At 55.5% G+C, this 25,371-nt stretch overlaps 1 protein-coding gene across 4 annotated transcripts in view; it reads right to left on the bottom strand.

Moving 5' to 3' along the window:
- The window catches only part of ADCYAP1R1 (ADCYAP receptor type I), a 38,853-nt gene extending 17,181 nt beyond the window's left edge, over positions 1–21,672 (bottom strand). For 2 of the 4 annotated variants that reach the window (XM_060107807.1, XM_060107808.1), the window contains exons 1-10: positions 21,577–21,672; positions 19,991–20,096; positions 9,039–9,146; positions 6,870–6,890; positions 5,580–5,621; positions 3,197–3,306; positions 2,455–2,552; positions 1,842–1,974; positions 841–994; positions 348–408 (exon numbers count right to left, since the gene is read on the bottom strand). In XM_060107807.1, the coding sequence (XP_059963790.1) occupies positions 348–408; positions 841–994; positions 1,842–1,974; positions 2,455–2,552; positions 3,197–3,306; positions 5,580–5,621; positions 6,870–6,890; positions 9,039–9,146; positions 19,991–20,096; positions 21,577–21,627 (884 nt within the window). In that variant the 5' untranslated portion in view covers positions 21,628–21,672. The remainder of the gene's footprint in view (positions 1–347; positions 409–840; positions 995–1,841; positions 1,975–2,454; positions 2,553–3,196; positions 3,307–5,579; positions 5,622–6,869; positions 6,891–9,038; positions 9,147–19,990; positions 20,097–21,576) is intronic. The other 2 variants (XM_060107805.1, XM_060107806.1) reach the window with 2 other exon arrangements.
- Positions 21,673–25,371: the final 3,699 nt, after the last annotated feature.

The following is a 25,371-nucleotide window of genomic DNA, read 5'->3' as shown; positions in this document are numbered from 1 at the left end:
GGCCATGTTCCCCCTTCAGACCTAGGGCTCTGGGGGATACGACCTCACCCTTGATATTCCTCCTCCCCTCCCTAAAAGGAGACCAGCCGCTCAGTGTTGGGCCCAGAAGCAGAGCAGGACTCTTGAAACCTTGTACATTCCCTCACTGAGTCCTGGCTGAGATGTGGCTGGGTGGGTCCACCCGCAGTGGGGTCAGGGCACAGTCACTGCCCAGGGCTGGGGGTGAAGCCATGCCCGGCATTGGATGGTTTGCCTGAGACAGTTAATGGGAAATCAGGACAGCCGCTGACAACCATCTGTAAGAGCCCCCTTGGGGCTCCGGCCCTGGCTCTCGGGCATGTACTCACCCTGTGTCATCGAAGTAGAGCCTCAGCACAGCCCACACGGACACACACACAGTTGGGGTCCCTGGAGTGCAAGAAAAGGAGCCCCGTGATAACTGGAAAACCAATAGGCCCGGTGTCCCCCTCAGACTTGGGGCTTCTGGGGGCCAATGAACCCCTCAGAGGTGGGGTCTCGACCCATGGGGCATGTCTCCGTCTCAGACCTGGAGTCCTGGGGACCCTAACTGTCCCTCACACCCAGGCCTCCTGGGGGTCCATGTCTCTCCCAAACCCTGGGCTACCTCGCCTCTCAGGAGGACTCTTGAGCATATCCCCTCCATCAGACAGTGGGCTTTCTATGAGAAGAGCAAGAAAGGATCCAAGAACCGGGAGTGTGCCGTCAGCTGCGAGGAAGGGCAGTGCCTCTCTCCTCTGACCTGACATTCCTGGATGGCAGGACCAAGGATATCCCTGGCCATGAGGCCTGAACCTGTCTGGGTGACAGACAGTGACCTACCCCAGCCAATGATGATGTACCAGTAGAAGTATCTCCTCTCAGGGAAGAAGGTCTCCACCAGCAGGGTGAAGAGGTACAGGCCCTCAATGAACAGCCAGAAGTAGTTGGATACAACACAGTAGTGGAAGAAAACCATCACAGCCTTGCATTCCACCTGCAGGGACAGTGAGGAGGGGGAGGGTAGCACGAGTCCCCACCGAACCCTGAAAATCCAGCCCAGCAGGACCAGAGAGGATCCTGAGGGCCCTTCAGCTGAAGCATGCTCGGGCTTAAACACCCCGTGGGTCTGAAAGACTCAACATTCCTGGATTCAGAGTTTAAAACTGCAGCATCCTATGAGTCTGAGTTGAAGTTGCCATGCAGGCAGCTCTGCACAGGTCAGGAAACATGGAACTCCCTTTTCTCCCCAGGCTCATTCTCCCTGACTTTCCCGTCCTGTCCCCAGTCCCCATGGGAGAGGCGAATAAGGAGGACCCTGCAGGAGCCTCCTTGGTAAAATAAAGGTTTCAGGCATCACATAGGTTAGGGGAACACCCCTGGTCGCCCGGAAATCTCATAGATCCTCCTCCAAGTGAGCCCTTTCAGGTCAAGGTCTTGTGCTCTGGGCTGTTCTTTCCATCCTGCCCCAACAAAGCCTATCTTCTCTGCTTATCTCCAAATGTATCAGAACCGGGGAGGTGGTCTGCAGGGAACCCCAGGCAATCAGCCCCTTGACTCCATCTTGGGTTAAACAACCCGCGGCCAAGCCAGCCCTCTCTCTGAGCCTAGTCAAGCGGGACTTGACATTTCCACCCGACCCTCCTCAACTGCTCTGCCGAGGACACACAGAGGCCAAGGGACAGGAAGTGAAGTCACGCTGGGGCCTCACTGGCTGCTAGTAACCGCATGGTCATTCCTGGGTTTCCGTGCTCACTGGGGTCGATGCCTTAACCTGCAGGAAAACACCTGGATGGCAGGGCGTCGCAGGGAGGGCCAGTCCTGGCAGGGCTCCACGCACTCACAGTGGAGATGAAGCAGTGGTTGCCGTCCTGCTCAGCGTAGAGGATCCAGTCTTTGATGAAGACGGAGATGGCCCTCAGCATGAACGACACAAAGAGGTTCATATGGATGAAGTTTCGGGTGCAGTGCAGCTTCCTACACCAGCGGCCAGGGAAGCAAAAGGCTTTGAAGTAAGGAATTCCACAGCCTTCCACCCTCCATCTCGGGGTCTGCTTTGGGCCCACTCCACGGCTTTGTCTCAAGGGGGTCCCCCACCTAGACCAGCCCCTTCTTCCCACCTAGACTCTAAACCCTCGCTCACTCCCAGGCCCCTGCCCCCTGGCCCCACTACTCCGTGACCTACTCCCTCCTGTGACCTCTCTTTATCTAGACCAGGAAGATAAAGTGAGGAACGCAGACCTCCTGTCCAGGGTCTTCCTTGCTGTGTGACCCTGGACAAGTCAGTTGCCCTCTCTGGGATCCAGTTTCCCATCTCTTATCCTAGGGGTGGGGGAAATGCCTTCCAAGGGACTTCCAGAGCTGACATCCAGGGAAGGAGTGGGAGGTGGGAGGGGTGGAGCAAGGGCTCTGAGCTGGGGTGGGCTGCGCTCGCTCGAATGCTGCCCAGGGTCTCACCGGAAACGACACAGGATGACCATGGCAGTGGTGAGGGTGACGAGGGACGTGCTGTAGCCAACTGTGTACAGGGCCTTCACCGACAGGTAGTAATAATCCTGGAGCAGAGAACAGGACACGCAGGGCTCCACACGGGGCCTGCCCCCGGCCCCCGGCCCCCGGCCCTGCATCCCATCTCCCAGGCCAGGGCCTGCTGCCCAGCTCCTCCCTCCTCTCTTCTCTTGTCGATGGCCTCTCCTCCACGCCCCCCTCAGTTCCTCCACCCCCCCGGCACCCCCAGCCCCCAGGACCCCCCTCCCAGCCACCTCCTCCCTCTGCAGGGTCCACACTGTGCAAAAGCTGAGTGCTGGCAGAGTGCAGGAGCACAGACCAGCCAGAAGCGGGCCAGCCTCATCCTGGGGGAGGAGCCGGGAGGCCCCCCTGCTGGGCCCCACATTAACCCTTCAATGGCCGGGCCACAGAAAGGCTGTGTATCCTAAAAGAGTAGCTACAGAGGTGGAGGACGCGGGCTGGGGGCCCGGAGGAGCTCAAACAGCAAACCAGTTGTTTCTCAGCCCAGAATGAGCAAATGAAAGTCCTGCCCTCTCATGCAGAAGGCTATACGCAGCAGGTGCTCATGAATGCTGCCTGGGGACCGGAGCTTCTGTACGTCCATCAGAAGCCAAGGCCTCTGGCAGACACACCCTTCCACCCACCTCCTCAGCCTCATCCCTCCACCTCCAGGGGAGGAGCAGACACTCACCTGGTCCCCGGTCTCAGACTCGTACTCATCAAACCCACAAGCATCGAAATAATGAGGGAACGGCTCCGACCATCCATCCTCTGTGCAGTTCCGGCTCACCACCCTCATGTCTGCAGCAGAACAAAAACTCAGCGAGCCACAGAAATGATTTAAAAGGGCTCCAAAATTCTTAATCGAAATTACTTCTTAAGCGGGAATTCCTGGAAATCCACATGCCCATCTGAGAAGCGTGGCAGCTGAAGGTTCGTGAGATCCTCCACTGTCCAAGGGAAAGCAGTAATTGCTTTTACCCTTATACAAAGGATGAGGAGGGTTAGGAGGACAAGGTGCAAGCTGATCTCTAAACAAGGGGTGAGGGGACTGAGCCAGAACGAATCCAGCCTCCTTGCCCCTAGGGAAAGGCCTGAGCCCCTGCCCTAGGCCCTGGGTTGGCACTTGCCAAACTTCAGTGAGCAGAAGAATGACCTGGGATCACAAATGCAGATTCTAGGCCCAAAGATTCTGGCCCAGAAATCACCTCAGGTGGCGGTGCAGCAGGAGTTCTCGTCCAGAAGCTGCAATATCCCATGTCAAGGGGACACGTGGCTTGCTTAATTAACAAGGACCAGACCTCCATTAACCTAGCATCAGATCTTATTAAGATACATATTTAGGTTTAGAAAAGAAGAGACTTTGCCTTTTCAGGTTTAGAGGTCTGTTTCCTGTCACTAATATACTTTAATTTTCTTTTGCTCAACTTTAAAGGCAATTTTGCAGGACACCAGAGCGGGCAGGAGTCATCTGCTGGCTGCAGAGTGGAGTCCAGTCTGGTTTTCACCCCGCCTGGGTGCCTTCTGGCCTTTAATGATTGCTTATTTCACCTTCCCCGCTCCTGATTGTCTAAAGGTGAACCACGGATGTCTGGGGTAGGGGAGAAGGCAACAGCCATCCCCTGCCTCCAGCCCAGCCCGAGTGTGGCCCCAGACTGACCCCCCTTCCAAGACTGGCTTCCTGGGAGTTTACCTGGTGTGTTAGGACAGCTGGGGTTGGCTCTTCCTTTCAGGATTCAGGGGCCAGAAAACGGTATACAAGAGACATCTGCATAGAAGAGGCTCCAACACCCATGTTGTTGGAAGAATCCCCTCTCTGTGGCCAAGGCCACCTCTGGGGCACTCAGGAAGGGGGCAAGGTTAGAGGCTAAGAAAGGGGACCCCTACACTTTTCCAAGCTCGTGTCCTGCTGGTTGAGTTGGAAGATCTAAGGCCAGTTATTTTTAGCCAGGAGTCAGAAACGCACTTCCTGGGACTCTGGGAAGCAGCGGAGGGTGGGCTCTCCTGCCATAGAGAGCTCTGCCCAGAGCGGGGAGACTGGTCTCCATTGCTGCTCAGATTCTGAGTCTTATGACCCAGGACAAAAAGGACATCTGGCAGGCCCAGGGAGAGAAGGGCTCACTTCTGTCCCACAGTTTGATGCCAAATTGTTCCTTCTTCCAGCAAATCTGTTTCAGGCTGCTACTGGCAACCTCTTTCCAAGTCTCTCTGAACGTTTCTTTCAGAAAGTCTACACGTCCTAGGGGACTACGGCCTTGGCCAAGCCCTCCCCTTCCCTGGGTCTCCTCTCTGCTTTGCCCACATCAGGGTGGTGGGAAGAGGAAAGGGAAGTCGCTTTGAAAAACATTTTTTTAAAAAACTATCCTGGAGATACAAGCCATTTCCTTTCTTTTATTTTCCTTCTTTCTCTTTTTATAATACAGTGTGGGCTCAGAAAAGTATAAACCTTTTTGTTCAGAACTATTCCATGAATCTGTCACTCTACTGTTCTGATAGAAATCTCCGGAAGATGTAGTACTTTCCAGATTGTCAACACCCTGCAGTGGCTGCACCTACTTCACTAGGCTGTTTTGCCCCAGCAACTTTGTAGGAGGACAGAATCTTAGGGCAGGGGTTCTCAAAGTGGGTGCCCTCCCCAGACCAGCCCATCAGCATCACCTGGGAGACTGGCTAGAAATGCACATTCTCAGGCCCCACCCAGGCCTGCTAAATCAGACTCTGGGAGTGAGGTCCAGGAATCTGCTTTAACAAGCCCACTAGGTGACTTTTAAAGTATGAGAACCACTGTTCTACATATGGGAGTTCAACGCTATCGGAGACCACTTAAACAAGGAGCTCTTTACTGAGATGTGTGCTTCCCTGAAATTGTATGCACAGTGGTCTGTCTGAGCACTTGCATGCAAATTTCCATGGGGAAAATCCACAGCTTTATCAGAGAAGGAAAGCGAGCTGCCAAAGATCACACAGCCAGAGAGAGGCATAGACTGGCCTGGAAGGAGGGGTTCCCCAAGTTCACGGGTTAGCAGATGCCCTCCCTCCAGCCAGCCCACAGTAAACCCCAGCTCATCCCTTACCTGAGAGATCCAAGGAGTTACTGTCAGCAAAACCAAACTCTCCTGCAAAACAGGCGTGAGCATGAGTCGGGATACCTGGCCATCAGCTTGCCAGAGCTATCCACTGCTTACTCTGCACCGTGGAAGGCCAAGGCTGCCCCTGGCCTGAAGGATGGGGGCTGGGGGAAGGTGGGATCTTGGCCAAGAGGCTGCATCACACAGAGAAGCCACACACACCTGTCTGACACACTGCACCTTCCAATGCCATCTCATTTGCTTTGTATTTCTACGATGCTAATGGTGGTCCATGACTCAGTTCTCCGCACTGGACCACAGGGAGTGGAAATGGGACATTGTCGGGAGGATGGGAGGGCCTCTGGAGTGGGAGAGGACTGGAAGAGGGTAACTGGGCCTTTCCTCTTTTTTGTAGGCGCTTGTTGTTTATCTATTTTATATAAAGTAGTGTGTATATGTTAATGCCAAACTCTTAATTTATCTCCGCCCCCGCCTCCGCTATCCCCTTTGGTAACTGTAAGTTTGTTTTCTATGTCTGTGAGTCTATTTCTGTTTTGTAAATAAGTTAATTAACCAGGTCTTTTTAAGAAAAGGGCAAAGAATAGCAATATGGGTCCTGGGCTTGCATTTTTTTCTTTGGTGCTCAACCCTCGATCTCAGCCCACAAACCACTCCCATCAAAGGGAACCCAGAACTCCAAAGACTTCCTCCTCAGACATTTTTTCTCTTTCTCTCCTGACTCTTTATTCCCACCTCCACCCTTTCTTTAGGCTGAATCTCCTGTTAGCAGTGAACCCCAATTTCCCCTCTACTTCTCAAAATTCTGTTTTCAAGGTTCAGCTGACATGCCACCTCCTCCAGGAAGTCTCCCCTGACATCATTGTCATTCTGCCTGAATGCCACCTGGTTAGGTCTCTTCTACTCTGGAGTTGCCATACATTCCAACTCCACATGTGGGCTCACTCACACAATCAGGCCTGTATGTGTACATATGCACGTGCCTATGCACACGGGTGGCCTTGTTTACTAACCCCTCCACAGATGAATGAGTGTCAACTTTCCAAACAAGCTCATGAGCACCCTGAGACCGGGAGCTCCATCTTCCATCTTCCTGTGTCTCCCCCACCTCCAGATGGCCAAGGAGGGAGGGGGTGGGGGGGAAGTGGGATGAACCCAGCCCCTGATGAGCCTCTCATTCCACCCCCCAACCCACTCCCAGCAGTCAGAGCCAGGCTCCTGCCGGATGGACAGATGGACAGATGATCAGCAGTCTGTCCTCTCCAAGGTTCCTCTTACCGATGGTTTCCGTCTCCCAGACTGAAACAGAGACAGACAGACAGACAGAAAGACAGAGAGAGAGAGAGAGAACACAGAGGTGAGCAAGGGGGCTAAAGTCAGGTCTGCTCTCTCTGGGCCCTGAGGATGATTTCCTCCTCTTTCCCACTCCCAGACTCTGGAGAGAGGCTCTGCTGGGGGCGCCAGAGGCATGAGAACTACAAGCTGGGGCTGGACCAGACACTGGAGACGTCTATGATTCCCTCGAGAACAGGACACAGTTAAAGAGAAATATCAGAGGCGTGTGTAAGGAGGAGAGCGATCAACGTTCCTGTCTCTCCAATAGCCTGCAGAGCAACATTACAATGAGCATGAGATTCAGCCCTGAGAACCAAGAAATAAAATGAAAAAACGCCACCTTCAGCTTTCTAAGTATTTAAGGCAAGCCTCACTAATCCAGCTTTGTGAATGGAGATGCTAAAAAGGCCTGCCTTAATGAACCATTAAGAAGCAGGGGTAAATAACACATTCATTGTGCAATTGCCAGAGAGAGGCATAGAGTCTGAAGGAAAGTTTATCTTAAGAAAATTTTATTTTACTGCTGATTCATTTTACCTTTTTTTGTGGTTGAAAAGAAGTAATCCTGCCATGGTACCTGACCCAGAGTAGCTGTTCTGTCAACTTTAAATAAACGACTGAATGAAAGGAGTAAGTGGAGGAAGTGATTAAGTTGGTTTCTATAGGAATGAATTAGAAACTGGGCTGAATCAGCAGGCTGCCACCTCGCCTGACGTCCCACCATTCATACTGTGCCTCTTGCTTCAGCACTTCCCATCCTGCCCTGGGTCACACCCAGTCCCCACGCTGTCAGGATGGAAGAGTTCAACTGCCACCCTCCTGCTGGGCTGGCTGGAGATTCTGGAGGTGGGAGGTGTGGCTAACAGGCCCCGCCCTGGAGGGGAAGTTGTGGGGAGGCGAGGCAGGGGTGCGGTGCAGCTAGACCCTGCCTCCTCTGGTCCTGGGCGGGGAGGCAGAGATGGGGCCCTGGCACCCCGATACAATGCCACTACCTCCCTCCGCCGCCTCTTGCAAAAGCTCCTTCCCCTCCAGGCACAGCCCAGGTGGCTGGACTTCCAGGTGTGAAAGACTTGGCCGCTGCCTCTCACACACACATTAGGGAGAGCGGCAGGCAGGATTCTGTAGTGAAGTGGAGCTTGGAGACTCTCCGCTTCTGGAAGGACACTGGCTGAAGCCTTAGGCAGGTGAAGGACAAAGCTGAGACCCAGGTCTCAAGGGGCCCGAGCATGGCCGCCCACACGTGTCTCAGACTCTCTAATCTCCTCAGGAGCCCCACCCTCCTCCTCAAACCAAGGCCCCAACCTAGGGCTCAGAGGTCCACGGGTGGTTCTCAGTACATCACCGGCCTGGAGCCCAGCCCCGCCATCTCTCCCTGCCCAGCCCAACTCAGCGCCCCTCAGCCTGCCACCCTGCTTCCCGTGACACCCCCAGGGTTGGGGTAGAGGGCCAGTCTGGCTCCAGGCCCCTCCCAGGGTCCGTGTGGACTCATCAGCCACCAACCTTCTTTAGGAGTCCACGAAGCCTCCACCAAAGACAGGAACAGGCCTGGAGAGACCACCAGACTCACATTCAAAGGACAGACTCCCCAGAACCCCTTCCCCTCAGACCCCTCCCCATGGAGAGGCGGTCACCCGGGCCTCTCTGTGCGAGTGATGATGGCGATAACATCAGCTAACACTTCCCACTGACCATTAAGACATGCCCAGTCTCGCTAAGGGACTTCCATCTGCAGCTTCCACCTGGCTCCCCACAGTCACCATGCCACATTCCCATTTGACAGACTACAGACTAGGAAATGGGGGACAGAGGGGTGAATGCCCTGCTCAAGGTCCCCAGCCGGGTTAAGTGATAGAGTCCAAGTTCAAGAGCCCAGCCACAACGATGCACCTCCACGTGGACCTGCCACGTCTGAGGGGTGCTTCTGTGTCCCTGTGTGCACGAGGGTCTGTGATTTCCTCTCCCCACCAGCACATGAGCTCTGGAATGGGAAATATCTGCCTGCAGGGTGCCCTATGTCTCTGGTGCTTGTCTCTCAGAAAAGCCTGAGGTCCGAATAAGGGGAGCAGGCTGGACCCAGAGTGGCCTGAAGAGGCCCCCGGGGGGGGGACCCACCTTGGTCTGGGTTGAAGATTCGGAAGAGCTCGGGGCAACTGACGAGGACCATCTCACCCACGTGGGCAGGCTTCCAACATGTGATGTTGTCCCACATGCCAGGGCAGCCTGTGAGGAAGGGAACCATGGTGAGAGGGCATCCAGACGCCCACATACACACACACACATCACACGCACACATCCCCCTGCATGAGCTCTTCCACGTCCCCAGGCTCCACATCGCGGTGGGGTCCCACTTCAGATCGACCTCCTCGGTGGGCCCTCCCTCCCCCTCAGGGGAGGGGCAGGAACCGTCTGGCCCGAGGATGGCGCTCCATGCCCTCCGCCCCCAGTCGCCCACCGCCTTTCAGGGCAGGCCTGCAGCAGGAAGATGACACGGAGCTGGGACCTGAAGAGGAGCACAGATTGGCCAGATGGGGGCTGGGGAGGAGGACAGAGGCCTGCAAAGCCAAGGCCCCGAACTAGGAAAGGGCTTGGAGCACAAACAGCCAGGAAGCAGGGAGCACCTTGGAGGCCACTGTGGTGGCGAGGCACGCCCGGATCAGGTGAGCACCGAGGGCTGGAGAAGAGCAGGGACGAACTGAGAGCTATTTAGGAATCGCCGAGACGCGCGACTCACTGGTCATGAGCTTGTGAGGAGGAGGAAGAGGTTGAGCTTGACGACCAGATTTTCAGATTTGGGGGTTCAGTGGACCCTCCGGCCCCTGTGCCGGCTCTCCTTCCAGCCCTTGCCAGCCTCTCTGTGGAGTCCTCTGTATTCCCATCGTCACCTCCTCACCCCCCACCCCGACGCTTCACCCCTCGTCTGACTCCACCCCTCGTCTGACTCCGCCCCTCCTCTCCAGAGAGGCCTCTTGCCCTTACTGACCTCTCCGCCCTTACTGAGTGGGCCCCACCCTGCCCACCCCGACTGCATGCAGGGGCTTGTGTCTGCCCTGCCCTCAGCCCCTTGCCCCACTGCCCTTAAACGAGACCACCAGCCCCAAGGACTTCAGGATAGAATTTACACAGACAACTGCCAACCCTGACTCCTGCACAACATGGGGGCTGCCTTCCATGGCCAGGGGCCTGCTGGATATCCCCACCTTGAAAGGCCCAAGACAATCCACACACAGCGTGTCCAAGACTCAACTCAGCATCTCCTACAGACTCCGATTTCCTGTCTCAGCCCCAGCTAGAGCCCTGGAGTCACTCTTGCTTTGTCTCCTTCTCCTTCGTGCTCCACAGCCGACTGGTCACCAAGTCCTGCTGGTGTGACCTCCGAATGTTTGTGGAATCCATGCCCTACTCTCCATCCTTGCACTCCCACCTAGCTAAGGGCTGACCACCTTCCACTGGGACCATGGTGACAGCCTCCCCAGTGGTCTCCTCACTCAACTGCACAGAGCTGTGACCGTGAGCTCTTCCAAAGGAAGATCTGGCTGGGTCACACAGCCGCCACCCCCAGTGAGCACCGTCCAGCGGTCCTATCACCTCAGCTTTAACGTGGTTCCTAAGGCCTGGCCCCTGCTTCTCACTCTGGCACGTGGGGCGTGGGTGAGGCCCTGGGATGAGAGCTCACCCAGGAAAAGGACGCGATGTGAGAGGAGCATGGAACCCCACGTTTTCCAGGTGGGCAGAGATGTAATCATGACAGGGGCGCAAAGGCAGAGAAGGGAGGCGACAGTGTGGTGTGTCTGACGGCAGAGTACAGACTTTCAGAAAAGGGACCACATCCTGCTGAGCGGTCTATAATAAGGGCTTTGGAGGGCTTCTCTGCCATGTATGGGACAGCCAGCGCTTGTCCCACCCCACAGGACTGCTAGGAGGACTAAGGAGTTCATACATGTAAAGCTCGCAGAAGAACGGCGGGCTCACTCAATGCACCATCGCCATTGTTATTACCATTAATTTCATTATTTCAATTAGGTGTTCCTGGGGATCATTCCCCTAAGAAAGAGAGATGAAACACAGCCCTACCAGGTGAGAAGAAAGGCCAGTGGAGGGCCACTGACAGACACAGAGGAAGCCCGGGCAGGTGCTGGTTAGGCACTGGGTGGGGATGGGGGCTCGGGACGGGCCTCGTGAGCTCACAGCCTCTCTGCTGGGGTCCACGACTGACTTTCAGTTCCTGTTTGGACCAGAAGTCGCCCCATCTCTCAGAACTCAGACCTGGCTACTTTAGAATTCACACCCAATCACATTAGCCTATAGTATCCTGCTCCCAGAATGACTGAGTTTGGGAGACAGAAGCATCATAGAAAGCTCTGAGGACAACAAACCAAGATGATGAGGATGCTGGGGCCACATGAAGGGAGATGGGTCCCAGGTCTGTTACTGATGATTCCTGTCCACCCATCACAGCAGGACTCCAACCTGCACATGGCTGGTTATGACAACATATCCTTGAAAGAGACCTAACAGTACATCTTTGGCCCCCATGGCCCGTGTTGACCGTGGAATGGCCATGGAGCGTGGCCGTGTCTGGCCCATGCCCTGGGAGCCCCAGTCAACAGATGTTCCCTAAATGTGGAACATTAGGCCCTGGCACGGCCAGCTGCTTCTGCCAGCCGACGTTCCTAAGGCCTAGGACTCGTTATAGAGCGAGCGAACACAGTCACAAGGGCCGAGGGGCAGGGAGGGACACAGGGCTCAGGTGGGGATGGCACAATGGGGAGGGGCTCCCAGGTTGGAGGTCAGAGGTGTGGAGTCAAGGCAGGGATCCATCCTCTTAACAACTATTCACTGAGCACCTACAATGTGCCAGGGCCCATCAGGCCCAGGGCTACAGAGGACAAAAAAAACAAATTTGAGAAGTTTGCATTTGAGGGCAGGGGGAGGGAAACGGCAGGGTGTCTCCTCCACACCTGCAGGGCAGCCACAGACTTGAGTTGTTTTCTTTTTTTTTAAGTTTATTTATTTATTTATTTTTGGCCGTGCCACGTGGCACGCATGGGGATCAAACCCGTGCCCTCTGCATTGGAAGCGCAGAGTCCCAACTACTGGACCACCAGGGAAGTCCCAGATCTTCTGCCAAGGGCTCACTGCATGATTCTAGTAAGTCTCCATCCCCTCTGTTCTGATTCAGTTTCCCTCTGTGCACACCAAGGGCTGGGTGTCTCTGAGGGGACCCCCAACTCTGAGTGATTAGAACTCAAAGCGGGAAGAGACTGACTCAGGATATGCTAGGGCCCAGGAGGATGGCTGGGAGGCTGGGGCTGCCTTCCCCGGCCCCACTGCCAGGACAGACATCCTCAAAGGGGCATCTGCCAAGGTCCCCTCACCCTGCCCTGTGGCCTGCCACACTCTGGAAGCCCTCCTGGTTCCTAGCCTGAGTCCCCTCCATAGACTAAGGATCCTAGGGGCAATTCCTGTAGCACCAGGGCAGGTATGAAGCCTGGAGGGTGCCTTGGGTTTTTCTAACTAAGGACAGCAACTCATTTTCCTTCCACGCCCACAAAACACAACCAGTTTCTCTTTCCCCATCTGTTCCAGACTCCAGTCCCAACAAAGCTTAGTTCTGTGAAGGCTAGAAGATTTCAAGATGCCATTTCTCCCCCAACCCCCTTCTCCTTTTACCTTTTTTGTGTCTTCTCTTTCCCCTCCCTTCCCTCTTTTTCACTCATTTATTCAAGAAATATTAAGTGCCTATTACAAGTCAGACACTGGAGAGCAAAACTGGGGGGAATAAACCCCCCTGGTCTGTGCCCGCACGGGGCTTATAGCCTGTGGTCATGGGAGTGAGTTTGGATTTAATACCAAATGCTGAGAAAACCTTGGATGGTGTATTACTTTCCTGTTGCTGCTATAACAAAGCAAACTTGGTGGCTTAAAATGACACAATTTCTTATCTTACAGTTCTGGAGGTCAGAAGTCTCACTGGGCCAAAGTCAAGTTGTCAGCATTCCTTCTGGAGGCTCTAGAGGAGAATGTTTCCTTGTCTTTTCCAGATTCAGGAGGCCACCCACATCCCTTGACGGGCGGCCACTCTCTCCATCTTCCAAGCCAGTAGCATAGCATCCTCAAAGCTCTCTCCTCTGACCCTCCTGCTGTCTCCTGTCACCTATAAGGACCCTTGTGACTACACTGGATCCACCTGAATAATCCAGGCTACGTGCTCCATCTTAACTTAATTATACCTTTTGTCATATAAGGCAACACATTCACAGGCTTTGGGGATTAGGACGTGGGCATCTTTTTTTTTTTTTTTGCGGTACATGGGCCTCTCACTGCTGTGGCCTCTCCCGTTGCGGAGCACAGGCTCCGGACGCGCAGGCCCAGCGGCCATGGCTCACGTGCCCAGCCGCTCCGCGGCATGTGGGATCTTCCCGGACCGGGGCACGAACCCGTGTCCCCTGCATTGGCAGGCAGACTCTCAACCACTGCGCCACCAGGGAAGCCCATGGACGTGGGCATCTTTGGTGGGGGCATTATTCTGCCTCCCACAGATGGGTTTGAAGACACAGAGTTACATGATCTGATTCAGCTGTGTGGGAAGGTAATATATTTCAAGAGCAGGAAAGCAAACATGGAGACATGTCTGTCAGGATAAGGCAGCAGTCCAGAGGAGGGTGGTGGGGCTCGCTTAGGAGCCATGGCAGCCAAGATAGAAAGGAGTTCTGCGTAGGAGAGTCTGTAGGCAGGACTGACAGGACTTGGTGACACGCTGGCTGGACCCAGCCGGTGAGTGTGCCAGGGAGCACTGGTGCTCATCCATCTCACGTGACTGAGTGCTCACCCATGGGAAGAGGGGGGACGTGATGAACAGGTCTCAAAAACATCCCTAAAAGACTCCATACCCTTTCTCTCTCTCTCCCCTCTCTGCAGCACCCCTGGAGGCCGCATATCGAGGGTGGCAGTGTTGCGAGATGAAAGGAGCCTGGATCTCTGAAGGACCAGGCAGAGTCGAACTCCACCTCCCACCTCTGCTGACCACGCTGGCTGGTGACGTGTGCAAGCAGGAAATGTTATGGTGCTAAGTCTCTGAGATGTTAAGGTTCATTTGTTACCGCAGCATGGTCTAGGCTACCGTGACTGATGCACTAAACGGGAGAGAGGGGCCAAGGATGGCACCTGGGTTTGAGTGTCCAGATGGCTGGCTAGCTGAGCCACTCGCCACAGCAGGGAGGGCTGGAAGAGAAGCAAGTGGTGGAGGGAATCGGCAAGCTGGAACTCAAAGAGCGTCATCTGGGGTATGTTTCGTTTGAGATGATGCGAAGAGCCAAGTGAAGCCAGATTTCAAATAGGCAGTTAGACAAATCTCTGGCGTTCAGTGGGGAAGTTGGAACTGGAGGAAGAGAACGGGAAGCGGTCGGCACAGGGATGCTCTGTAGGGCCGTGGACCCGGATGATATGTCCAGTGAGAAGGCGTAGATTTGAGAATTAAAAAAGAGAAGAGACTAGGGCCTGGCCCCAACAGAAGAGATGCCACCACTCAGAAGAGGAGCCGGCAAAGACGACTCAGGAGGGGTGGCCAGAAATACAAGGAAAACCAGAAGACGTTGGTGACACAGCAGCAGGAAAGCCTGCTTCAAGGAGGAGGTGGTCAAGTGCATCAGACACGGCTGCGGGGTCGAGAAAGTTCCTGTCCTCTTCTTCCCCGTGCAGAGGAAATCAGAACCAGTCCTCTTCCCGGGGAGAACTCTCCACTCTGACACCCCAAGCCTTCCGATCTACCCGCCTTGTGCCCCAATTCTACACGCAGCCTGCCTGTGCCCTCCTGGCTCAGTCTGTCCCGCCGAAAGCCTCTATGGGACTCGATGGGAGGAATTCAGGCACCAGGGGATTCCCGCTCGGAGGGAGAATGCTGGGCACACTTTCCGGGGCTGCTCCCACTAAGATGCTGACACACGAAGCAGCCAAGGAGAGGCAGTGCCTTGTGACAGCAGGAGGGGAAAAGACCACTTGGGCAGGTTGAATGGAGAGAGAACGCAAGAGCCATTAGCCCCGACTGGAACAAAATAAGGAGCTAATCTCGGGTTGTCATGGTGATGATTCTGCCCAGTTCCACAAAACTCGTGAGACCAGGGGCGCCAAGGGGACTCAAACAAAGGCGCAGTCCTCTCTTTGAGAAGCTGCCTGAGGATGCCTGCGTATTGTTAGAACAAGCCCCTCATTTCGGCATGCGATTCGCGGGTAAAAAATGATTCAATTTACTGAAGTTTACTTCACAGCCAATGTTACTGATCCATAAACTGAGGACCAGCTGTGAATTCCGTGCTGGGGGAGTGGAGGAAGGACTAAAGATGCAGCCCTCCCCTCTGGAAGTCAGTGGTTCTCAAAGTGCAGACCCCAGAGCAGGAGCGCCACTGGGAGCTTGCCAGAGATACAGACACTCAGGCTCCATCAAATCCACTGAGTCAGAAGCTGGGGCTGGGCCCAGTAATCTGGGTTTTAACAAGCCTTCCAGGAGGTTCTGATACAGGCTTAAGTCTGAGAACTACGGACCAAAGAAAAACAGGTTTGGCGTAAAATAGCTAGCTAGTGGGAAGCAGCCGCATAGCACAGGGAGATCAGCTCCGTGCTTTGTGACCACCTAGAGGGGTGGGATAGGGAGGGTGGGAGGGAGGGAGATGCAAGAGGGAAGAGATATGGGAACATATGTATATGTATAACTGATTCACTTTGTTATAAAGCAGAAACTAACACACCATTGTAAAGCTATTATACTCCAATAAAGATGTAAAAAAAAAAAAAAAAAAACAGGTTTGGACAGAAACAGAACCCTTTGTCAGATTTGGGGAGCGAGTTCCACAGAGGAAGGGTCCCTACAGACCCCTCCCCCTCCCCACGCTGGGGGCCTGTTCGTTCTCAGAGCAGCTGGGAGGCACAGACAAGAAGCTGATCTTGCTCCGAGGATGGGGAGCCTGGGCCCAGCCTTGCAGTGGTTCCCCCGCCCTCCTTCAGGCCTCTCTTCTGGTGAGGGTGGAGCTGGGGGCTAGGGTACACACTCTGCACCCTGGACAGGCCTCAGACGCTGGGTCAGAATAGCAATGAGCAGGCTTTCTTGTCTCTCCTCCAAGCCACTTCCGTCCTGCCCCTGCCAAGGCCGCTTCAGGCCTCCCTCTTCCATCCTCTCCAGAGTATGGGGCGTGGGACCCCCAAGGAGGACCACACCTGACCAGCCCACTTAGACGCAGGGAAGGCCTCCAGACTGATGCAAGCCCGCAGTCCCACAAAGAGGACGTGCTGGCAGGACTCACCCTGGACAGGCAGGCTGGCCGGGCTGAGCCAGGAGAACAAAAGCGGCCAGCCCAGCAGGCAGTGCCTGTGCCCTGTGTGGGTCTGGGGACGCTCCAGAGAGGAGGCGCTGGTTCCCACGCACAGGAGTCCTTTCTGCTTCTCTCTAGGCACAAGAGCACTGCAGCACAGAGGGCCCTCCCTGGCTGGGAGAGCAGGCCTGGGTCCTGTCCCAGAGCTGGCCCTGGCCCTCGGTGTGACTTGGCCAGCGATGCCCAACTCTGGCCTCAGCCTCTCTGTGCATCCCATGATACAGCCGGACTTGGTGTTGTCTCAAGTTCTGTTTAGCATTCAGGAGTTTGGAACGAGGGACAAAACCACTAAAGATATCACCTCAACAACGGTCCCAATAAACATCTTTAAAACCCGCCAGGGACGCTGTGGACAAAACCACCCAGTCAGAAAGCTTGCTTTCACTCTCCGCTATCTTACCTATATTTTCTACCCCCTTCAGCTGCCTGCTGAGCCCCGGTGGCCCTCCCTAGCATATCTCTGTCCCTCGGCATCCATTCTGAAGGCCCCTATATGCATTACGGTCCCACGTTCTCTTTGCGGTGGAGGTCCCAGGATCAGTGAGGGATATGGATTTGAGGGGATGCAGGTGCCGTCCTGGGAACCCCTCACCATCCCCTCAACCACACGTACATGCCACAGACACACCTCCCCTCTAACAGATCAGTGTCTTCATTCCAATGCACTCACTTTACGGGATTTAAAAGATCATGGGGACATACAAGTAATATATATATATATATATATATATATATATATATATATAAATACACAAAAATATATATACAAGCATTGCTGTGAATACACACTCACAGTCACTGGGACAAGCTGACAGATTTTCTTTTTCAAGTGTGTTTCCGGGACATCGGCTGACCCCTGGCCAGCGTTCTGTGCATGGTGCATGTGCTCGGAACAGAAGGGGCAGGGGAGGTGCAGAGAAGGGGTACAGCAGGAGGGCTGGCCTCTCTCATTTCACCCCAAGCACAGGTATTAATACCATAATGCTGATTCTTGCTTATAGTCAGATTGGACTCTTGGCTCCCAGCCAGGTTTGCCTGGACGCTGGGGGCTGCTCTCTGGCCCAAGTTGACATAAGCACCCTGGTAGAGGCTATTCTCTGGCCAACCCAGTGGCTCTCAAACTTGGATACACTTTAGAATCGTCGGGGGGCTTTTAACACGTACTCTCAACAAGTCCCCCTGTCCAAATGCCAATCACGCTGGTGTGGGGAGGGCGTGGCCATCAGCATCTTTACATTCTCCCAGAAGCTCGGCAGGCCCCACCCCTGGCTTTGCCCTCACTCCGCCCGGGCTGGACACCTAAGATCCCAGCTCGTCACGTGAGCTGAATGAGTGCACGAGAGCGTGAGGGGATAAGTGAGCGAATGAATGAGCAGGTGGATGAGTCAGTGAAATTCTTCCACAGGCTTGGGGTCCTTTGACCAGGTTCAGGTTTGGGGGTGACCTGACTCACAGGGGCCCCGAGGAAGGGCTAGAAGAGGGAGGTCCGGGGGGGGGGGGTCCTGGGGAAAGCGGGAGGCATGGCAGCTCAGGGGAAGCCAACACTGCCGTCCCCTCCGACCTCCGACTCCAGTGGCGGCAGACGTGCAACACACAGACACCTGCTCCCGGGCCCTCAGCCACACGTCCCTCTAGCCCAGCCTCACCGACTCCAATTCAGGGTTCCAGACCGAGGGGCGGACTCACTCCCCTCCCCCACCCGCCTCTTGCTGCCGTGGTTCCCTCAGCCCAGAACGTTCTCCCCAGTCATCCATCCCTCAGCTCTCACCTGCCATCAAGTGCCTACTCCTCCCTAGGGCCTAACTCAGGGGTTCTTAGCCTAGTTTCTCGTCAGAATCGCCTGGGGAGCCTCTAAAAAATCACAGTGACTCCAATGGAGTGAGGTTCTGGTCTAACTGCTTTGGATTGTGTCCTGGGTACATTTTCCTCAAAGCTCCCTGGTGACTCCGACGTACAGCCAGGTCTAAGGGTCGAGGACCTGATGTAAACACCACCTTCTCCATGAATGCTTCCCCACAGAGAATTCCTTTCATCGTCCTCTCCTGAGCATGCCTGGGGGTCAGAGCCCCTCCCGGCAGCACTGGTCTGCCCCTCCTGGGCTGGTATCCATCCTTCCATCTGCCTCACTCATGCTCACACCTCTGCCTAGATGCCCCTGGGGGGAAGGCGGGGCGGGGGGGGGGGTCTTGTCCTCTCCCTGCCCGGGACTCCGCGGGTGCTATTCACCTGCATGCCTGCTGACCCAGTCCCAGCCCCACATCCCACCTCGACCCATCTGTACAGACGCTTCCTACTACTACTTGATCCCAAGTATATCTGAGACCTGCGAAGCAGGAACAATGGGCCTGGGTTGGGAGGGAGGGCACCTGGGTTCCAGGCCCACCCGAGCCTGACACTCCCCCTTCCCAGGGTTCTAAAGAGTCACTGCCCTCCAGGCTCCACATTCCCATCCCCTAGACAAGAGGCCTGGACAAGATATTCTTTCAGTCTCCTGCAACTGTGCGCCCATCTAGGTCCCCTGCCTCAGTTTCCCTGGCTGGTGAGGCCTCAAATCCACTTTTGGCCTCAGTTAGAGCTGAGCAAGAGCTCACCTGGAGGGAAAGGCCAGCATGGCTGGGAGTGACTCCATGAACAGTTAATGCCTGCTGAGCTGACTGGCTAGGGAGCCCAGCCCAGCGGGGCCATTACATTTAACTGGGCTGCAGACTAATCAAGCATTTAAACAGATGGTGCTCAGAAGAGTTCCCTGTAAATGGGGAGGATCGGGGGGGAAAGTGGATCCCTCTAGGGTGGGCGGAGAACCCCACTCTCCAGTGACTGAGCCATGAGAGAGTCTGGCGAGTCCTCCAGTGATGCCCCCTACCCCCAAATCCCCAACTTCCCACACAGACCCTCTCCCTGGCCCTGCTGGAGTCAGGAAGCTGAGGGTGCCCTTGTTCTATGGGCCTCGGCATCCCACCTGCACAGCAGGGGAGTTAGGAGGAAAGGGGTTACACAGGACCACTGGTTCTCAGCCGGGGCCATGCCACTCCCTTGGGACATCTAGAAAAGTGAGGCTTTTGGGACTGTCATTGCGATCAGGGGCTGTTAGGGGTATCTAATGGGAGAGCCAAGGCCACTACATGTCCTGCAGTGCGTGGTACCACCCAGCACAAGGAAGCGGCATCCGGCCCCCCATGCTGGGAGCAGCCCCAGGAGAATAGCAGCACCAGACACGCCCAGGACTGGGGTTCCTGCTGGCTTGTTCTCTGCCTTCTGATGGAGTGAGCCGAGGAGATGGGAATGATCCCACACCTCACGCTCTGGGGAGACCAGGTGCTCTCTAGCTCGGCCACCAGCAACAGCTGTGTCCCTTCCACCACCAGGCCCAGGTGGCCTGCTAACGAGCTCTCTGGCAGCCACTGCTCAGCCCAGACACCAGCTCTAACCCAGCTCCCATGGGAGTGAAGGTGGCCACGTCCAGTCACCCAGAATAGCCCCTTCCAGAGGGAGGCATCCGGGGCAGGCCATCCCCAAGGAGGGCAACCCCAGTGTCACTGCCTAGAGCAGATCCAGGGCTCCATCACCCCAAAGGGTTTTCTGAAGGACCCAGGGACCTGTACCCTCCACTGCTTTCTATAAGTTGGCCAGAGGCTGGGACATCACTTCTAAGGCCGGCCTGGATGTGCCAGGGATGGTGGCCCTCCCCGCCACCCTCCTCACCTGGGGACGAGTCATTCAGGCCCATCAGCTCGTTGGCCCTCTGGATCTTCTCCAGGCACATGGCTTGCTCCTTCTTGAAGATGCAGTCAGAGTGCATGGCGCTGGCCTGCAGGAGGCACAGGGGATAGATGGTGAGAAGGGACAGCGAGGTTCACCGACAAGCCCTGCTACCTAAGCCTCCGGGGGAGGGGAGCGACAGAAGCAGGAAGACGACAGTGACAGAGAGATTTCAGAGCCAGCGGGGGCCCTGCCTCCACTTCGTCACAGATGCCATGAGAACTCTTCCCCTCCACCAACTCAGTGTGGGACCTGGGCAGATCCCACCCGCTTCCTGGGTCTCAGTGTCCATGTCTTATAATATCATTAGCAAGCACACACAGGGCACTGTACTAACTGAGTGCGTTACTCTGTCATATGCACGCGTATATATATCAAGAGTACTACAAAGCAGGCACTATTTTTACCATTTCCCATGCTACAGACGTGAAACTTAAGCACAGAGACGTTACGAAACTTGCTCAGGGTCACACAGTGTAGTAGACTGTACAGCCAGGATTCAAACCCATGCAGTCCAGCTCCAGAGTCCACGAGGCTACAAGTGCACTTTAGGGGAGCAAGCAGGGGGTGAGAGAGCTCATCCTCTCTCTCCTCTGGGGGCCTGGGAGCTGCAGGCGAAGGACAGTGGTAGCATTCCGTGGGGCTTAGTAGCCACTCTCATCTACTGCCCCATGTGACAAAGGAGGGAACTGAGGCTCAGAGAAGTTTAGAAACTCCTGCCCAAGGTCACACGGCTGGTTAGTGGCAGATACTGGATTTAAGTGTAGGACCAAGTAACTTCAAAGCCCACGGATGCTATCACGACGGCCGCATCCTAAAGTTGTCACTTCAACTCAGAACTCCAGGGCAGGGATGGTTCCATAAGGGGATGCTGGCAAGTGTGGAGGCAGGCACAAGGCATCCCAAGCTGCCAAGAGCAGTGCTCAGGGATCCAGTCTAGCTCAGACTGTTCACAGATGTGCACGGAAAGGGATGAGCTTGTCTGTGGTCACACAGTAAGGCAGGGCAGAGGCAGGACTGGCATCCAGGGCTCTGAAGACAGCTGCATCCACGCTGGTCAGAATTCCCAGGTTGAGGGGCAAGGGCCAATGCCTGGGAACCCTGCGCCCCATCCCTCTTGCTCAGAGACATGAGCGGAGAGCAGCCTTCTGAGCTCTAACCTGCCAGAGACTAGTGAGCTGGGGACCAGGATCACAAGTGCCTTCTGCAGCCTTGACGAGGGCCCCTGCATACAGTTGAGCAGGTTGTGTACTGCACAACTCTAAAGGCTGCTGCATATGTTACTATCATAATAGATTTGTAAATTATGTAACAATTTCTGGTCAAATCGGTACAGGGTCTTGAGGAAGAGACACCCTTTTTAGTTCACACAAAAGTGCCAGATGGTCCAGGGGGGTGCTGGCAGAGATACCAGCCATGTGTATTGAGCTTGGCTGATAGCACACAAAAGACACAGGTTATCTGGGGTGGGAGCTCAGGTGAGCCTGGGACTCCAGCTGGTGATGGAGGGGAGGGTCCTGGGCCCTTACCATAGGCAGCAGAAGGAGGGCAGCCAGGGAGGCCTGTAGGACGCTGGCCATGATGCTTCTCAGCCCAGAAGGAGGCTCAGGCCAGTGCTGCTCGCCTCTCACTCACAGCAGCTGCTGTTCAGCCCCAGGTATCTACAGGCTAGAAAGAAAGGAAAGGCATGAATCCTGCAGGTCCAGCGGCATAAGAGGGGCGGCGACAGCCCCCCACCCCTACCTACAGCAAAGCCTCCACGGGTAACCCCCCTCCATGCCTTTGTGCTGTTCTTTATTCTTCTATCCCACAAGCATCTGCCGAGTGCCTACTCACTACCAGGCACTGGTGATACAGCAGGGAACACGTTGGCTCGGGCGCCGTCGGACTACAAGAATGGTCTGAACGGCTTTCTCCTCTGCATCAGGTGACCGTGTCCCCAAATCTCCCTCCACAGGAATAGAGTTTTAGCTGGCACATGCGTGCCCACCTGGAGAGGACATTTCCAGGTCCCTCTTGCTCTCAGGTGCGGGCATGTGATGAATTTCCCACCTATGGAAGGTGGGTGACAGTGACACGTGCCACCCATGCACCACCTGTCCCTAAGGCATCACGTGCTCACCCCTGCCGCTTTTTCCCCCTCCCCGATGCCAGACCCCTGCTGGACAGAGCGGCCAGGACAACACCGAGAGGCGGGGAGCGACACACCGAGAGGAGCCAGGATGACTGAGTGTACCCGCGGCGCTGAGCCACCCTGCCAGCCTGACGGCCTACCTAGCTTCAGGCTGCTACGTGCCCTCCTCTCTAGCTCACTCACTCATACAGGGCCGCTTTGTTCCAGCAGCCAAGCCCGGTGCCCAACAAACATAGCCTCCTTTCACCCTGCCTCAGCCCACTTGGCCTCCAGGATAAAGCCTTTACCAATGCAACAGACAAAAAGGGTGACTACTGAGGAGGAGGTGCCCGGACCTCGAGGACCTTCCCCCCAGAGCTCCTGTGGCTCTGAGGCCCGAGTCGTTACTAAGGACCAGAAAGGGCACAAGCAGTCGAGTGGGGAGCCTGAGGGCGCCCCAGCACACGCCCAGAGGAAGAGTCCGGTCGGCTTCTAAAACTGATCATTAACACATATTCCCTGCAAGCCAGCAATTCTGCATCTGGGTATCTATCCTAGAGAGATATTTGTGCTTATACAGAAAGAAGCATAGGCAAGGATATTCACTGCAACATCATTTAAAATAGCATCAACAGCAAAAAACGCGGCAGCCAACCATCCATCAGGCAGGCACTGTTAATAGGCCCCTGCATAGCCATACAATGAAATACTATACAGTAATTAAAATATTTTGTTACAATTACTATTAAAAAGATTGAGTAGGCCCATGTCAGGGCCACCACTAACCCACAGGTGCCTGGTTTAAGAGGCCCATGGGGGCTGCATCCCAACCATGAGTCCTTACACACCCCCCATCAACGGGCAGAGCAGCCAGTACCCTGGGGCCCTTTGTGCCCCCAGTGGCTGCCTCCCACACCTCCCTCCCTCTCTCCTTGCCTCAGCAAGCTCCCCTTGGCCTCTCCAAGCTCAATCTGGTGACAGACAAGCACCCGAAAAGGCGAAAGAAAACCAGCCGCAGGAAGGTTCAAGGAAAAGGGGGTCTGTTTTATCTACCCACTGTTCTGCCTTTTGGGCGCCCACTTGGAAACACTGAGGGAGGCTTTGGTATCCCCAAGGGATGCTCTGAGAAGCCCAGGGGGGCCACGGGGATGCTGGCCCAGCCTCTCCCCCAGGGGTCAGGAAGGACTGGGCAGGCTGGGGAGGCACTGGCCTCAGCAGCCCTGGGCACCCCAAGCACAGGCTTCAGCCTCTGTACCCACTCCCAGGACCCTCCATACACCTGGTGGCCACAGGCTGCCTCTGGCACCATGTGACACCAGTGGTCCGCCGGGGGTTCAGTCATCTCCACTATCCCTGGGGAGGCCAAGGCCCTGCCTGCAGAGAGCTGGTGCTCCCTACCCACCCGGCTGGAAGAGAGGAAGGCCGGGCCCACAGCTTCTCAGCAGATGCTGAAGACTGAGGGCCTAGAGAAGCTACTAAGGCAGAAGGCCTCCGAGACCTGGATTGACTCTCCTGCACATAGGACAATGTCAAGCCAAGGCCTGGTGGGGTCTGGGGTCAGGGAGGCTTCCACCCAGGACAATCCTGGGTGCCCCCAGCACCTCCCTCGACCCTCCTGGCAGGGGCGAAAGCAGCCACAGCCTGTGGCCTGGGCCTGGGTTCTGGCCTCAGCACTTGGCCACAGTCAAGACCTTTGCTTCTGCGGGTCTCAGCCTTTTTAGCCGAGAGGAAGGTGACTCACCACCTCAGCTTCCTCCTTGGCCTGCCTCACAGCCAGCCGGGCCCAGACAAAGCCAGAGGAGGGAAATGGGTGCATGGCCTGTGTCTCTAAGTGGACACACGGTGCTCCTTCCTGGAGGCCGTCGCCCTTGTACTCCCAGCAACGTGCCACCAGAAACACATCTCTTGGGAGAGACCTCTGCCCTGGGACACAAAGCAAGCTTCCTGGAGGAAGAGGCCTGGGAAGAGGGAAGAGTGCTCAGGGCCCCCTGAGATGGCAACAGCACTACCCCCTTCCTTCAGGACTGGGTGCCCACAGATGGAGACTCACGGCCTCCTCCCCTGAGCCCTGACCCGGGACGCAAGACGAGCTCTGACCTCTTAACACAGTCCTCAACATGGGCTGCTCAGCACAACCACTGAGGAGTGTGTTAAAAATAATACCCCTGCCCATGGGGCTTCCCTGGTGGCGCAGTGGTTGAGAGTCCGCCTGCCAATTCAGGGGACACGGGTTCGTGCCCCGGTCCGGGAAGATCCCACATGCCGCGGAGCAGCTGGGCCCGTGAGCCATGGCCGCTGGGCCTGCGTGTCCGGAGCCTGTGCTCTGCAACGGGAGAGGCCACAACAGTGAGAGGCCCGCGTACCACAAAAAAAAAAAAAAAATACCCCTTCCCAACTAAGTCGGAATGCCTTGGGCTGGGGCCTGGGTATCAGTGTTGTTTAAGCTCTTCAGGTGATTCTCATGGATAGATAGGATTATAAAGCCTCCATTTTAACCTTAACTTATTAGAACCAAGAGAGCTGGCCTGGGAGAGCTAGTGGCTTGCCCAGCTGGGGGTGCTCTGGAGGGCAAGCGGGTGGCAGCGGGCAAGCAGAGAAGGAGTTTGTGTTTTGAGGACTGGCGGTCTCTCTCTCTTTCTCTCTCTCTCTCTCTGACACACACACACACACACACAGAAACAGGTCTACAGAGAAGAGCATAAAGACACGTCAACTCCACAGAGAGAGACGTTTATCCCCAGGACACGCACCTGAAGGCATCAATACAAACACCCATGTGTGGAATACACAAAGGTGGAGATTCCTTCAGGGACGGAGAGACAACTCCACACACCTTCACAGAAATGCAGAGGCACACTCAGAGCACAGCACAAAGGTATGTGCAGATGCATCACACAGCGATTTAGATCTTCACATATGTTTATCGGATTATTGATGCATATAATCATACACACACTCGTTCTGCAAAGGCATTCAGATATTCAGCGGCAGTTAGATTTATTTGGATTCAGATGTGGCTGCACACACACACACACACACACACACACACACACACACACACACACACACACACACCCGACTTGCGGGATGCTTATCCCTGCAGTGGATTAAAAACAAGCTGGAGCAAGCAGAGGCCCCCGCCTAACCATCCCCCCGCTCTCTGCTTTGTCACCAGGCTGCTCAGACAACGCGGTGAACCAGAAGAGCGGCG

The sequence above is a fragment of the Mesoplodon densirostris genome, chromosome 9, assembly GCF_025265405.1.
Source record: "Mesoplodon densirostris isolate mMesDen1 chromosome 9, mMesDen1 primary haplotype, whole genome shotgun sequence".
Lineage (NCBI taxonomy): Eukaryota > Metazoa > Chordata > Mammalia > Artiodactyla > Ziphiidae > Mesoplodon > Mesoplodon densirostris.
Note: the sequence above shows the minus strand (reverse complement) of the source record. Positions and strands in the feature narration are given on the sequence as shown.